This window comes from Somniosus microcephalus, chromosome 14 (assembly GCF_052327205.1).
Source record: "Somniosus microcephalus isolate GS21.2 chromosome 14, FLI_Smic_1.0, whole genome shotgun sequence".
NCBI classification, from domain to species: Eukaryota; Metazoa; Chordata; class Chondrichthyes; order Squaliformes; family Somniosidae; genus Somniosus; species Somniosus microcephalus.
In genome coordinates this window covers 124,884,550-124,901,093 of record NC_141000.1, presented here as the reverse complement: position 1 = coordinate 124,901,093, position 16,544 = coordinate 124,884,550, and the positions used below count along the sequence as shown (strand labels likewise).

At 47.4% G+C, this 16,544-nt stretch overlaps 1 protein-coding gene across 3 annotated transcripts in view; it reads right to left on the bottom strand.

Annotated features, from left to right (window-relative positions):
- LOC147107908 (stomatin-like) overlaps nucleotides 1-16,544 on the bottom strand; it is a 37,108-nt gene that overhangs the window by 16,452 nt on the left and 4,112 nt on the right. The window contains exons 2-5 of one of the 3 annotated variants that reach the window (XM_086007295.1): nucleotides 14,504-14,630; nucleotides 14,329-14,417; nucleotides 714-786; nucleotides 43-125 (exon numbers count right to left, since the gene is read on the bottom strand). In XM_086007295.1, the coding sequence (XP_085863421.1) occupies nucleotides 43-125; nucleotides 714-786; nucleotides 14,329-14,417; nucleotides 14,504-14,576 (318 nt within the window). In that variant the 5' untranslated portion in view covers nucleotides 14,577-14,630. Of the gene's footprint in view, nucleotides 1-42; nucleotides 126-713; nucleotides 787-14,328; nucleotides 14,418-14,503; nucleotides 14,746-16,544 lie in introns of those variants that run through there. The other 2 variants (XM_086007294.1, XM_086007296.1) reach the window with 2 other exon arrangements.

The following is a 16,544-nucleotide window of genomic DNA, read 5'->3' as shown; positions in this document are numbered from 1 at the left end:
CGATGGATTTACCTCAGATAACAATCAACCAGTGACACCTACCTCTTGTGGAGGTACAGAAATTGATACCGTCCTCAAGTCAACAAGGTTAAACGTATCGATACAAGGTATAATCCAGAAAATACCTAAAGTTAGGAACAAATATTGTTAGGCTTTTAAACGAACAACAGCTTGCATTTATATAGCGCCTCGGCATCACAAAATGTCCCGAGGCGCTTCACAGGAGCGATTATCAAACAAAATACGGCAGCGAGCAACATTAGGAGATAACAGGACAAGTGACCAAAAGCTTGGTCAAAGAGGTAGGTTTCAAGGAGCGCCTTAAAGGAGGAGAGGTAACGAGGCGGGGAGGTCTAGGGAGGGAATTCCAGAGCTTAGGGCCTAGACAACAGAAGGCACGGCCACCAATGGTTGAGTGATTATAATCAGGGATGCTCAAGAGGGCAGAATTAGAGGAGCGCAGATATCTCGGGGGGGTTGTAGGGCTGTAGGAGGTTACAGAGATAGGGAGGGAGTGAGGCCATGGAGGGATTTGATAACAAGGATAAGAATTTTAAAATAGAGGAGTTGCTGGACCGGGAGCCAATGTAGATTAGCGAGCGCAGGTAGGGTGGGAGGAGGCTTCTGTGGAGCATAAATACTTGTATAGACCAGTTGGACTGAATGGCCTGTTTCTGTGCTGTAAATTCTACGTACTGGATTTGGAAACGTACCTGGGCCTTTGGCTCCGCCACGAACAAGACAACCTAGTCGAAATATCACAGCTCTTTCATATTCGTTAACAATCTGGAAGGCAAGTTAAATGATTGTATGAACATCAACACTTCAGCATTCACTAACAACCTTTCACTTGACCTGCTGAGTATTTGCAGCATTTACTGTCTTCTCAGAGGCCTTCCTTTACAATCCGAGGCCTTGCAAGCATTCAGCAGCACTCCCTACACACTTAAAACGCTTTTAAAATGTATTGCAGCAAGCCACCACTTCAATAAAAACCGAAAAAAAAATCTCCAGTCCAAAAGCTTAAAGGAAAACTTACCTGAAAGATGTGTGTGTCCCTTGAAGTGCCACTGTAAGTCTGCTGGACGCTGGGTTTTCATGGCAAGCTTAGGACCCGGAGCTGAACTTTAGCACTAAGGTCCAAGTTCGCCGAGGTGATGCTAAGTCGACATGACGCCATCCTCTCCCTAATTTAAATTTCCATGGCCATCGCTTTTACTGGCAGTGCTGCCGGGCGCTCGGAAAATGGCTGCCGTTCCTTCGCAAAATTTTGCCGATAACGGGTGGCATAAAACACCCGAATTTTAAGCCCAATATATTTATTAGAACTATATAAAAACAGCAATAACTTGGATTATCAGCTGTCCAGTTTTTGAGCTGGCTGTGCAAAATATAAACTGACCAACTAAAGCCTTTTTTTTGAATCAGAAGTCCATTTTACAGAGTCGGTGTCTCATGATGTGCAGACACTAGTTTTTAATGTTTTCAATTATTCCCAGTGCAGTACTGAGGGAGTGTTGCACTGTTGGAGGTGCCGTCTTTGTGATGAGATGTTAAACCGAGGCCCCGTCTGCCTTGCCAACGATGCCCACATCCCAGGAATGAATAATAAAAAAGCGCCGTGGGAAGTTTTACTATGTTAAAGGAAATGCAAGTTGTTGTTGTAGTTGAGCCAAGAATGCTACCACTGATTTATGAAGTTACTGGTTGGATAACTCCTCTAATGTGTAAGTCGTTGTTATTAAAGCACATCAGTTTTAATCACTGCTTTCTTCATAACCGGAATGGCAACTGTCCTGTTGATGACTCAGTGTCACTGGCTTGTGTGTTCTTTGTTGGAGGCATTCTTCAGTATGACAAAATTCGAACTGGTTTCTCAGACTTTACCGACATTGTTAAATTGTCGTTCTAAGCACCTGGACTAGTAACCCAGCAGTCAGGGCTAATAATCCGGAGAACGTCAACATTGAATTCAGTTTAAACAGTCTGGAAATCAAAAGCTGGTGTCAGTAAAAGTGACTATGAAGCTGTCGGATTGTTGTAAAAACCCAACTGGCTCACTATAATGTCCTTAGTCTTTTTCTGTTACAGCGCAGAAACAGGCCATTCGGCCCAAATGGCCCATGCTGGTGTTTATGCTCCACACGAGCCTCCTCCCACCCTGTCGACATATCCTTCCATTCCTTTCTCCCATGTACTCATCTAGCTTCCCCTCAAAAGCCATCTCTGCCAGAGGTTGCCAAACTTTACTTATTGCGCACCCTCTTCCTGGTCTACCAGCTGCCCGCGTACCCCTACCAGCAAACAAGTTTAATATTTTAACCCCTTTAATACCCAAACGTGGTACAACATGTACAAATTATAATACACACAGAAAATGTAGTGTACGGTGATTGGCGGAGAGGCTCTGCACGTCATCGTCACTGTGTATCTGTGTTCTCATTGGTACATCTTGAAAGTAAATGAACGACTTTATATAAAAAATTCCCACAGAGTTTTAAAGCTTCGTCTGAGTAGCCTATTATAAAAATAGAATCACAGATTGGTTACAGCACAGAAGGCCGCCATTTGGCCCGTCGAGCCCGTGCCGGCTCGCTGCAAGAGCACTTCAGCTAGTCTCACTCCCCCGCCCTTTCCCCGTAGTCCTGCAAATTTCTTTTCCTTCAGGTACTTATCCAACTCCCTATTAAAAGCCACGGTAGAGTCTGCTTCCACCACCCTTTCAGGCAGTACATTCCAGATCCTAACCACTCGCTGCGTAAAAAATATGCAATAAAGGCAATAAATAAAATAATTAGTAAATAAAATCCACCGTTGGACAATTTCTCCCGCGTACCCCCAGAGATGTCTCACGTACCCCCAGGGGTACACGTACCACAGTTTAGGAACACCTGATCTATGCTATTTGCCTCAACTATTCCATGCAAAGTTATAGGAAAGGAAACCTGCTGTCCTTACCCAGTTTGGGCCTACATATGACCCCGGTCCCACACTTAACGTGGTTGACTCATAGCTGCCCTCCAAAGTGGCCAAGCAATCCCCTCAGGCATATCAAAGCACAACAATCAGCGCTTCAAGAAGGTGGCCCATCACCACCACCTTCTCTAGGGGCAACTAGCGATGGGCAATAAATGTCGGCCTTGCCAGCGACGCCCACATCCCGAGAATGAGTTTTTAAAAAGGGTTGAAATTGTTGAATCTCTTCAGTGAGTGCTTTCATTCGCTGCGATGCCGGAAGACCATCGGATCGTGGAGAACGAATGTCTCCCCATCCGCCAGGATCTCAACAACGTCCCTCGCCACCGCTTGAAGTCGCGAAGCCCCTTTTGGAGCCACGCGCTTCCCCTTCGACAGCACATCTTCAACCCAGACGATCCTCGGACAGCCGAACGGAGTTCGCAAGAAGTCACAAACCAAAGACCTCGCAAAAGACCCGACGCGGAAGACCCCCCCCCCGGCTTCGATCTTTCGCGAAGCTTACGGGCAACCCTAAACCGCATCCGCACAAACCACGGCAGATGCGGATACTTGATGCATGAAATAGAGAATTAAAAACTCTCCAGTGTGGTCACCCAGAACAGACCATGGAACATCTAACGGCCAATGCCCCATTCATAAATACAAAGGAGACATCAGAGCGATACACTCCGCTACTCCTGACACAGTTATCAGGCTTAATCACCTCAATGTCAAATTATAATTGCTGCTCTCAGCCATGCAAAAACAACAGCAATATGTTGTTTATTTATATAGCGCCTTTAACGTAGTAAAACGTCCCAAGATGCTTCACAAGAGTGTCATAATTTGATACCGAGCCACATAAGGAGACATTAGGACAGTTGGTCAAAGGTTTAAGGAGCGTCTTAAAGGAGGAAAGAGAGGTAGCGAGGCGGAGAAGTTTAGGGAGGGAATTACAGAGCTTAGGGCCTTGGCAGCTGAAGGCACGGCCACCAATGGCGGAGCGATTATAATCAGGGATGCTCAAGAGGCCAGAATTAGAGGAGCGCAGATATCTTTTGGGGGGGGGGGGGTGGTGGAGGGGGTTGTGGGGAGATTACAGAGATAGGAAGGGGCGAGGCCATGGAGGGATTTGTAAACAAGGGTGAGAATTTTAAAATCAAGGTGTTGCCGGACAGGGAGCCAATGTAGGTCAGCGAGCACAGGGGTGACAGGCGAAAGGGACTTGGTGCGAGTTAGGACAGTGGCAGGCGTGTTTTGGATGACCTCAAGTTCATGGAGGGTAGAACGTGGGAGGCCGGCCGGAAGTGCGTTGGAATAGTCAAGTCTAGAGGTAACAAAAGCGAAGTATAGTAGAGTGAGTGCTCGGCACATTTGAAATGAGGCTTGGAACTTTACTCCATTTAGGAAAATGGACAGATTTCTGTTCCAATTTTTACGACCTTGCTTTCTGGAATGCAGTTTAGCAGCTGTGAAAAGATACAGATAGTGAATCAGACATTGTAACGGCCAAGTGTACAGAATTTTGATACAAACAGATCAAGTGAAGAACTTAGGAGGAGTTTCTTTACACAGAGAATGTAGAACTCGCTACCACGTGGAGTGGTTGAGGCGAATAGATATATTTAAGGGGAGGAAGAAGGGAATAAAGGGATATGGGGGCAGGGCGGGATGAGGCAATTAGAGTGGGAAGAGACCAGTTGGGCCGAATGGCCTGTATCCAGGCTGTAGATTCTATAAGGAGCATTTTAACTCCCGCTCCTCCCCACCATACCCCCTTCCCCCCACCCGCCACCTCTCCTCCAGGAATCAGGCACAGGAATGTGGTGTGGTGAAAGAACAGGTGGCGGAAGTGCCCCCACAAAGCTGTAGCAGTTTCACACAACTGAGTGGCTTGCTGGGCCTCCTCAGCTCCTCAGAGGTCAAACGGGGGTAATCTTGACTTAGTACGATATGACTTCAATGGAGAGCCAAAGCGGGAGAGATGTAAAACGGGCTGCCGACTCACTATCTTACACTATTGTACAAGGTCAAAATTACCGCCAATCACTTTGCTGTTTGACTGGAGTCACATATAGGCCAGACTGGGTAAAGACAGCAGATTTCCTAGGGTAGATAGAGAGAAACTATTTCCTCTGGTGCGGGGGAGTCTAGAACAAGGGGGCAGAACCTTAAAATTAGAGCCAGGCCGTTCAGGGGTGATGTCAGGAAGCACTTCTTCACACAAAGGGTAGTGGAAATCTAGGCTGGAGGGGGGTCAACTGAAAATGTCAAAATTGAGATTGATAGATTTGTGTTAGAGCAGGGGCATTAAGGGTTACAGAACCAAGGTGGGTAGATGGAGTTCAGATACAGATCAGCCATGATCTAACTGAATGGCCAATATTTATCCCTCAATCAACATTACTAAAAAACCAGATGATCTGGTCATTATCACATTGCTGTTTGTGGGAGCTTGCTGTGCGCAAATTGGCTGCTGGGTTTCCTACAACAGTGACTACACTTCAAAAAGTACTTCATTGGCTGTAAAGCACTTTGAGATGTCTGTTGGCCGTGAAAGGCGCTATAGAAATGGAAGTCTTTCTTTTTAGTGCCACGGCACCTCCGACAGTGCAGCGCTCCCTCAGCACTGCGCTGGAGTGTCAGTCTAGATTTTTGTGCTCAAGTCTCTGGAGTGGGACTTGAACCCACAACCTTCTGACTCAGAGGCGAGGGTGCTGCCCACTGAGCCACTGGCTGACACACAAAAGGAGTAGAAGGATATGTTGATGGGGTGAGAGGAAGAGGGGTGGGAGGAGGCTGGTGTGGAGCATAAACACCGGCACAGACCAGTTGGGCCGAATGGCCTGTTTCTGTTCTGTAAATACTTGTTAACATTTATAATGCCAGCAGCTCAGAAAATTGACCTTTAAGAAAATGCCAAACAAAATTGTTGCCCAAATATCCTTTTTCTCCCTTCTATAAAGCGGGGGAGTACTTTGAAAACAATGGTCGGGAAATATGCACTGGCTGAATCTTTGGTCATTGGAATGCTTTTTGGTGTTAGTTCTTGTTTACAGCTCAAGCCTGTACTACACAGAAGAGAATGAGTCCCTTGTACCACACAGTGAAGTGAAATCTGTGTAGCCATTAAGAAAGACTTGTATTTATATAATGGCCTTCTTATGTCTCAGAAACATTGCAACGTACATTAATTTCAATACAGCTAAGTGTGAGGCGGTGCATTTTGGTAGGAAGAATAATTAGGTCACACATTCCTTGGAAAATAAGAGTCTAAATCATAGAGTCATGAAAGTTTACAGCACATTAGGCCCCATCGCATCTGTGCCAGCTGAGAAAGAGCTCTCCAGCCTGATCCCACTTTCCAGCTCTTGGTCTGTAGTCCTGTAGGTTATGGCACTTCAAGTGCACATCCAAGTACTTTTTAAATGTGTTGAGGGTTTCTGCCTCTACCACCCTTTCAGGCAGTGAGTTCCAGACCCCCACCAACCTCTGGGTGAAAACATTTCTCCTCAACTTCCCTCTATGCCCCCTGGTTATTAAATGGGGTAGAGGAGCAAAGGGATCTGGGGGTACAGATACACAAATCACTAAAAGTAGCGACGCAGGTTAATAAGGGTTTAAAAAAAAAGCAAACCAAGCACTGGGGTTCATTTCTAGAGGGATAGAATTGAAAAGCAGAGATGTTGTGTTAAACTTGTATCGGACCTTGGTGAGGCCACACTGGGAGTACAGTACTGTGAACAGTTCTGGTCTCCGTATTATAAAAAAAGGATATAAGGCCGCCGTTCCCCCGCGACCCGCTTCAGTCCCGGCCGCCGCTGGCGGGACAGGCCGTCGGCACACTAATGACCAATAATTACCTTGTTCAAGAAGATTTTCCGGGGCCATTGCAACTTTGGGGCTTTCCCCACATCAAACACGCCTGCGGGGAACCCCGCTGATGAGACCTGGCGTGAAGCTTGCCGGCTTGCTTGCTGTCAGGTGCAGGTCAGGGAAAGCTGCGATTTAAAGGGACAGCACTTGTATGTTGAAGGACCTTGTTGCTGCAGGCTTGGTGCTACTTCTTCAAGGTTTAGGCACAGCTGTGGAAGGTTGGAGCCTCACACACTTCTCCAATGAGATCTCCTGGGAAGCCCCTCTCGCCACCCTCACTCAGCGCTTCCTCAGCGGAGGCATCTGCGAGAAGCATGGGACGCCTTTTTTCCCTTCCCTTCTTGCCATTACAGGATCTCCAGCAGCAGAGGCGGCAGCAGCAGAACCAGGAACAGCATGATGAGCACCAGGAGCACCAGGCTGCTGCTCACTCACCTGAAGCTGCACAGGCCAGAAGGGGCCAGCGCTTGGAAGTGGCTTGAGAGCACCTTGCTGCGCTTTAGGGGGCCATGGGGACCCGTTTCTGCACTGGCAGTCCTACTCAGAAGGACTTCCATGAAGATCTGGTTTCTCTGTTCAACAGATGGCCAACGCTCCTCAAGAGATGTCATTCTCTTATGAGCACTCACCATGTTTTCCGTACCCTGGTGAGTTATCTCCTCCATGGAGGTTGCCAACCTTTCCATGGTGATGCGTTCATGCACCAATGACTCCACAAAGGCTCTGCTCATGGTCGCTATGGACTCCTCCATTCGCTCCACACTCGCAGTGACCCTGGAGACAAAACCTGCCAGAGACTCCTGCATCTGTGCATGGAGATCCATCACCTCTTCTCTTGCGGATGGACCCAGAGGCAGAGGGTTGACATGCAGCGCAGCTGAGCTGAGCTGGCAGAGTCCTGCGCCCTCTGACGAGGATTCTCCACTGCTGTCCCTGTCTCCAGAATCTGCTGAGGCTCACTTGTGAGCTGTGAAGCACCAGGTGACACTACTCTATGTCCCGAAGGTCCCCCCGAGGTGTGAGTGTCTGCGCTGGTGCTGGGTGCGCTTACTTCTGCTGATGCTGTGCCCTCAGAGGTTGGAGCTTCCTCTGAGGAGTCTGGCTGCACAGCCTCTTCCTCCTCCACAGTGAGGACGGGGGCTCTGGATGGTACTGTGGGGGAGTAAAGGAAGGAGTTAGAGATGTAATGCCAAGGTTCTTCTGGTGACTCCCAGCGAGTTGGCATCTGCTGACACCTACATCCATGCAGCATTGGTCTCAGTGGGAGGCCTCTTCCTCCCTGACCTAGGGAAGAGGACCTCCCTGTGGGCCCTAACCCCATTCAATAATGCCTGCAGTGAAGCCTCGTCGAATTTGAAGGCAGCTCGGGGTCTGGCACTGGCCACAGCTGCTGCAGGCTCTTCTGCCATCCTGTATGGTTCGTTTGGAAGCTTGCTATGGACCTTGAAAGCACCACGAATGATGACGTCATACTGTGGGGCTTTCTGACTCGAATTGGACAATTAGCAAGGCTTCCCACATGCTGAGAATTAATTGGCCAATTGAGGGAAAATTGCGTGGAGCTGGCTGACACTTTTTTAATGTGTGTCAGAAACCCCACATTCGGGGAAACCCGACCATTTCCCACACAAGCCGAAAATCGGGGCCAATCACTCCAACCTTGCTATCCTAATCAGGCCTTGACATCCTTCCTAAAGCATGGGGCCCAAAATACTCCAGCTGAGGCCTAGCAAGTGTTTTATAACCGTTTAGCATAACATCTTTACTTTTGTACTCTATGCCTCAACTTATAAAGCCAAGGATCCTGTATGCATTTTTAAAAAAAACAGCCATCTGAACTGGTCATCCATAATCTACACCATACTACATAGTGCCTAATAGAGCGAGAAACAAGCACACCTATACACCAATTTTGGGGAAGTATATTTGCCTAAAGTTTCTACCTGATGTCCCAGTTCAGGTAAGAATTAGAGAGGGTGCAGAGGAGATTTACTAGAATGGTACCAGGGATGAGGGACCTAAGTTATGCGGAGGTGTTCAAAATTATGAAGGGTTTTGATACAGTAAATAAGGAGAAACTGTTTCCAGTGGCAGGAGGGTCGGTAACCAGAGGACACAGATTGAAGATAATTGGCAAAAGAACCAGAGGGGGAGATGAAGAGAATTTTTTTTAACGCGGCGAGTTGTTGTGATCGGGAATGCGCTACCTGAAAGGGCGGTGGAAGCAGATTGGATGGTGACTTTCAAAAGGAAATTGGATAAATACTTGAAGGGGAAAAATTGCAGGGCTGTGGGGAAAGAGCAGGAGAGTGGGACAAATCGGATAGCGTTTTCAGAGAGACGGCACAGGCACGATGGGCCGAATGGCCTCCTCCTGTGCTGTATGATTCTATATTGAAGTCACAACACGGAAACAGTCCATTCGGCCCAAACAGTTTGTTTTTTTAGGAACATAGGAACAGGAGGAGGCCATTCAGCCCCTCGAGCCTGTTCTGCCATGCAATGAGATCATGGCTGATCTGTATCTTAACTCCATCCGCCTGCCTTGGCTCCATATCCTTTTATACACTTGTCTATTTTTTGATTGATGCGCGAGCACATGTTGCCCTCTGGAACTGCACCCAAGTGTGAGCCTGGTACCGTGAGCACTGGCGGCCTAGTCAACCATGGGGGATGGACCACACAGCTTAGTCATAGAATGCTAGCGCACAGGAGGCCATTCGGCCCATCGTGTCTGTGCCGGCTCTTTGAAAGAGCTATCCAATTAATCCCACTCACCCCGCTCTTTCCCCGTAGCCAAGTAAATGTTTTCCCTTCAAGTATTTATCCAACTCCCTTTTGAAAGTCACTATTGAATCTGCTTCCACCGCCCTTTCAGGCAGCGCATTCCAGATCGAAACAACTCGCTGCGTAAAAAAATGTTTCCTCATGTCACCTCTGGTTCTTTTTCCAATCACCTTAAATCTGTGTCCACCCTATGACAAACCTTCCCTTTTGTTCTTTCCTCCCCTCTCCCCTTGCCCTGCCTCTGCACTTGCTTAAAATCTGTTGCATCTCGAACTTTTTCCAGTTCCGATGAAAGGTCATCGACTTGAAACGTTGGGCAGGATTTTCATTGGGCCGTGGAGTCGGGATTGGAGGCGTGCGGGGGGTTAAAATCCCCAAATCAGGGGTCTCGACCCCATCCCGCCTCCATGCCAGTTTCAAAGGAGGCGGGTACCCGCCCCGCACTGGGACCCGCCTACCCGAGGCGGGAAGGGATTAGTGCCAATTAACAGGTAGTTAACAGCCAGTTTTTAGTCTAATCCCTATTTTTAAGGTTGAAGTGTGGGATTCCGGACGGCTCCAAACCACGCCAAGTTAGCGAGGCGGGCCGTCGGGTTGAAGGACTTGGAGGGGTCGAGATGTCGGTGTTCAGGTGAGTGATGTGTGCACGAGTGCAAAGGTAAGTGTGTTTGGTGTGTCTAAAGTGATTAAAGAAGTTTTACATACCTTTTCTTACCTTTTCAGCCTCCCTTCCTTTAGGTCTCGGGAGTCCCTCATCTCACTGGCACAGAAAGCAGAATGGCTGCGAAATGTCAAAAGTGACAGCCTGCAGCTGTCTGTGCAGGAGAGATTTCTAACTGAGTCTGTGGAGAAGGACTCATGTTAGAAGTAAGACTGTCAGTGTTTGACAGCTTCAAACAGCTGTGAAACGCTGATATTTCATCTGTCAAAAGCTCTTGACAGATGAAATTTCAGTCTGTGACATCACCTGTTGCCGGGTGGCCCTTAATTGGCCTGCTGAGCCCGCTGGGTGGGCTCAACAAGGTCAATCAAGTTAAAATCGCGTGGATTGGCCGCATCTCGATGGAGGCGGGACTACAACCCCGAAAGTTGTAGTCCTGCCTCCAACCCGACTCCTGAATGAAAATCCTGCCCGTTAACTCTGTTTCTCTCTTCACAGATGCTGCCTGACCTGCTGAGCATTTTCTGTTCTTATTTTAGATTTCCAGCATCCACAGTATTTTGCTTTTAAATCTGTGCCCTCTGGTTACCGACCCTTCTGCCACTGGAAATAGTTTCTCCTTATTTATTCTATCAAAACGATTTGTGATTTTGAACACCTCTATCAAATCTCCTCTTAACCTTCTCTGCTCCAAAGAGAACAACCCCAGCTTCTCCAGTCTATCCACATAACTGAAGTCCCTCATCCCTGGTACAATTCTAGTAAATCTGTTCTGCACCCTCTCCAAGGCCTTGACATCCTTCCTGAAGATGAGGTGGCCAGAATTGAACACAATACTCGAGCTGAGGCCCAACCAGTGTTTTATAAAGGCTCAGCATAACTTCCTTGTTTTTGCACTCTGTGTCTCTATTAATAAAGCCAAGAATCCCTTGTGCTTTCACAACACCTTGGCTGCCCGTTCTTGCAAACATCGCACCACCACACCTTTGCCACGGATATGCAGTCTCCAGAGAATACAACTGCTACACCAGCAAAGGCATGCCAATCCAGGCCGACTTGAACACATACCACCTCAAACTACCGTCTCAAATCTAGACGGCCATTTTGGACCGTTGCCGAGGCCCTTCAGCGATCTCCCCTCAGCCTTCATGACCGATGGCGAAGTGCTTGGAAGAACTGCAACATACAGAATGGCTTCCTTATAGAGGACCTCACAGTACAACCCGAAGGATCAAACCCTCCTCGCAAACAGTGGACTGTGAAGGAATAAGCCGTATAACCAATTCAGAAAAATACACTATCTTATGAAAAAATTCTGACCTTATTAAAACATGACAAACTGGGTTTGGAAATTTAGAAACCTAACTATGAAATAGCTATGAAAGAATTCTGGCTATTGAGATAAGACAGTTGTTGACCCTGAATAAATAACCTTATTGAAACAGAAGGTGCATGGCTCCGACAGGCTGACCTTTTGGAACAAAAACAATGGTTCACCCTGGATAAGGTGTTCTAATTTAAACTTCGTAAAGATGGCACATAAGATAAGGAACATCTGCCCTCGTAAAGATGACATAAAATATGGGACACCTGCCCTTCACACCATTTTATATGGTCAACCCAGAACATCTGGAGATGAGACAAGATTCTGGAATGCTACAAGCTGATGTGGCAGTAAGAATTGCAGAGGTTGGCAGAAAGATGAATAGGGATAATTGACTTGCATCAGCAGAAACTTTAAAGGAAATACCACTGGAAAAGGGTATAAATATTGAAGTTTCAAATGGGATATCAGATTCGCTTTAATCGGGCAAGGCGCTTCTCGGCTAGAGGCGGCTCTGTAGTCTCCAACTCTTTGTACCTCGGGGATCAAAGGTATTTGATATTGATGGATATCTTGTATAGAAAACTTTAAGAATTAATACTGTAGCGAAGTTGGGATTTAAAAGTAAGATTTTCTGTTAATAATAAGATAGTATTTTTTCTCTTTTTAGAACTGTTAATGTTGCGATTGACTGATTCACCAACTGCAAATTGCATGTCAGTTCTTTTAATAAATCTCTATATATTTTTAGAATTGTCTCACGTAAGTCTTCTGTATCAATAACTCGCAAACTCAATTTCTGTACACTCTTTGGTGAAGAGTTACAGAATTTTGGGGGAGATCACCGGACCCTCATAATACCCGGGACGTTACAGTCTAGCTAAACTTATTAAAAGCACTATCTGGAGGATGGTAACATTCTCGGGTTGTTCCTTTCCTTTAGGGAGTGATAGCCCGGACCTTTAGACCCAATTTTGCGTCTTTAGGATTCGGCTACCTCAAACTTTAGTTGAAAGTGAACGTCTGAGAAATACGCCTGATCCGGGGTAGCCCCAAAGGGGCTAGGACTAGTAAAAATCCCTTCAGGACAACCGTCAACTGCCTCAGAACTGGTCATGGTAGATGCTGCCACCTTCTCCATAGATGGAAGATTAAAGCATCCCCACCATGCGACTGTGGAGCTCCTAATCAGACCCTGGAGCCCATCATTGAGCACTGCCCTCAGAGGAAATTCGCAGGCAGCCTACAAGATATCCACGCTGTTACACCGGATTTGGCCTGGATGTCTGACTTAAATATTGACATTTAATTTGTTTTTTGCTTATGAAGAAAATAACAGCCTTCTCAACTTGTCCTGCCACCTTCAAAGATTTGTGTACATACAACCCCAGGTCTTTCTGAACCTGCACCATCTTTGAAATTGTACCATTGCTGACACCTGACACCCACTGCACAATGTTCCCATTAAGCTGCGTGGCTGCGCAGCGCGCTGGAGGTCCCGCGCAGCCAGCTCACCTGCCCACTGACTTTTAAATGGTAAAACCGTGCATGCGCGGAAATTTGAATGGGCCGCACAGCCCGTTAAAGAGGCCGCGCACCCCCAAGAAAAGAGAGAACATTGCCGCCACACCCCACCCCTTAAACATACACAATTCTTGTTATTCAAGATGTTTACTGGGATCAATGGACAGTGGGGTTTACTAATCTGACATCACTGACTTTTGAGGCAAATCATTTTTTTTTTTAAACATAAAGACGGAGTTAAACTTCACCAGACCTGGGGGGAAAAATTGGGTATCGCCCATTTTGGGGCGCCAATATTGGCCGGGCGCATGGTTTAGCGCCTGGCGCTAATTATTGCCTCTGACTGCAAAATTCGCTTCTATCGCCCCTGGATGTGATTTGAGTGCTAAATCAAGCACTTCTCTTAAGGCGCAAACGTTGGGGAGCGAGGCGCTACCTCAGAACATTACCGAAGCTCAGGCGATGTCAGTTACCGTGGAAGCCAGACAGACTGGCGCCGTCCAGTTCTTAAAGGGGAGTTGCCATCTTGCTGGCCAGCCACTCCCTGCTCATTGCAGCCTTGAATCTCGGCCTGGAGAGACCGCTAAAGCAATTGTATTGGAACCACTAATGGATAGGCCCAGGGAAAGAGCTCGGCGCTTAGGAACCTCAAAAGTGGTGCCGAGGGCCACAACTCCTTAGGACAGCATTAAATCTCTCCAGACGTCTCTCTCCCTCTCAGCCTGCAGGTACCAAAAATTTTGCCGACAAGAAAAAGCAGGAAGCGCCCGCCTTTAAATAGCGCTCCCCCAGCCCCTTCCCGACTCGAAAACGTTCCCCTTAACCTGTCGTTCCTAGCAGCAGGTGCTAAGGCAGGGGGCGCGACTCAATATCCAGCCCGGGGCGCAGGAGATCGTGGCGGTAGTGTTTAGCGTTGCCGCAAAACGACTGGTCAATTTTGCGAGCGGCGCTAAAATCGCCGTGCTTGGGCGCTAAGTTCCTAGCGCCCTGTTAGAGCCCCCCCCCCCCCCGGAGGCGCTAACGGGAGGCACTAACCAACCACATTTCCCCCCCCTGGAGCCTACATGTCACAACCCACCGTGAACTTCCTCAATTAGCAGAGGATATTGGGCTGACGGTTAATTGCAGAAGGGATGTGGAGTTCCTAATTAATCCCAAAAGCTGCCCCCCCCCCCCCAAAAAAAAAGAGTAAAATTACCTTAATGCAAAGCCAGATTGAGAGGGGGAAAGTTAAAAGAACGAAGATGAACGAGATGATGATTAAAATCCAACCACAGCATCCAAATCCTGCCAGAGAAAGGCATATTGTAAAAGAGACCCATGCAATCAGCAAAAATGCAGACATGCGTGTCGTTGCATTTATTATTTATTACCTTCAGGGCTGTGCTGTGTGTTTGAGGCCTCCTTGAGTCTGGCAGCATTCGGTCTCTTTTCGCTCAGTTCCATATTCAAGCTCCACTCCCGATGCTGCCTGCCCCAGGCTCGAACCGTTGAATCTTTCTGAAACACCCACACACAGCGGCAATCAATGACAGCCAGCAACACTAACACACACGTACACTGGGCTGGACTAAGGCTCGGCGAGGCACGCCTCTGACTTCAATAGGTTTGCTGAGGGAATCAGGAATTGGAGAATGTTCAAGTGCTGTGGGTCGCATAAACTTCCGTGTGTGCAATGCCAAGAGTTTCTTAAAGGGGCTGCTGTCCTCAGTATAAACAGGAGGTTCCTCAGGAAGAAAGGAACTTTACAAAAGCACGTTGTTTGTTTTTGAGTTGTTCTTGGGAACTGTCCAGGCAGGATTTTTTTTTTCCCAATTCGGGTAGCACTTGCTCCTCTGATTCAGAGTGTTGTGGGTTCAAGTCCCACTCATACAATGAGACAGCACAGAAGGAGGCCATAGACTGATAGAAGTTCAGAAATGGGCGTTGGGGGAGTCAGTGACATTGGGTGGCATCCAGGGTTGCCAACCCTCCGGGATTGCTCCAGGAATGAAAGATTAATCTCCAGAACACTCTCTGCGAGCAACACACGGAGAGAAAAATCATAGGGGGCATTAAAAAAACATTTATTTTTTATTTTCTTTGAACACTTACAGGAGTTATAAAAATATTGCATATAAAAGCAAAATACTGCGGATGCTGGAAATCTGAAATAAAAACAGAAAATGCTGGAGAGGGAAACAGTTAACATTTCAGGTCGACGACCTTTCATCGGAAGTGGAAAAAGTTAGAGCTGTAACAGGTCTTAAGCAAGTGCAGGGGCAGGGAAAGGGAGGAGGGGAGGAAAGAACAAAAGGGGAGGTCTGTGATAGGGTGGAAGGCAGGAGAGATTAAATGACAGAAGGAATGATGGTGCTGGGACAAGTTAAGAAACAAAAGATGGGTCTAGAGGACATGTAAATGGGAATGGCAGAATCATCAACAGCTGCAGTCCGAAAAAATGGGGGCCGAGGTTGTGATCTGAAATTGTTGGAGTTGATGTTGAGTCCAGAAGGCTGTAAAGTGCCTAATCAGAAGATGAGGTGGTGCTGTTCCTCGAGCTTACGTTCAGCTTCCTTGGAACCAGAGTTGGCAACCCGAGTGGTATCTGCAACGTGAAAACATTTTTCCATTGCCATAGTTCCCAGTTTTAAAGCCACGGAACAATGCAGCTGCGAATGATATAGAACGGTAATGGTAGCATTGTGGTAATGTCACTGGGCTAGTAATCCAGAGGCCTGGACGCGAGTTCAAATCCCACCACGGCAGCTGGGGAATTTAAATTCAGTTAATTAAATAAATCTGGAATGAAAAGCTAATATCAGTAATGGTGACCATGAAACTACTGGATTGTCATAAAATCCCATCTGGTTCACTCATGTCCTTTAGGGAAGGAAATTTGCCTGGTCTGGCCTATATGTGACTCCAGAACCACAGCAATGTGGTTGACTTTTAATTGCCCTCTGAAATGGCCTAACAAGCCACTCAGCTATAACAAACCACAATGAAACAAAATAATAAAGATGAAACTGGGGACAAACCACCCGGCATCGACCTTGGCTACGGACACCACAACGGCACACCCAGACCCAGTCAACCCTGCAAAGTCCTCCTCACCAACATCTGGGGACTTGTACCAAAATTGGGAGAGCTGTCCCACAGACTAGTCAAGCAACAGCCTGACATAGTCACACTCTCAGAATCATACCTTTCAGTCAATGTCCCGAACTCCTCCATCACCATCCCTGGGTATGTCCTGTCCCACCGGCAGGACAGACCCACCAGGGGTGGCGGCACAGTGGTATACAGTCAGGAAGGAGTGGCCCTGGGAGTCCTCAACATTGACTCCGGACCCCATGAAATCTCATGGCTTCAGGTCAAGCATGGGCAAGGAAATCTCCTGCTGATTACCACCTACTGCCCTCCCTCAGCTGA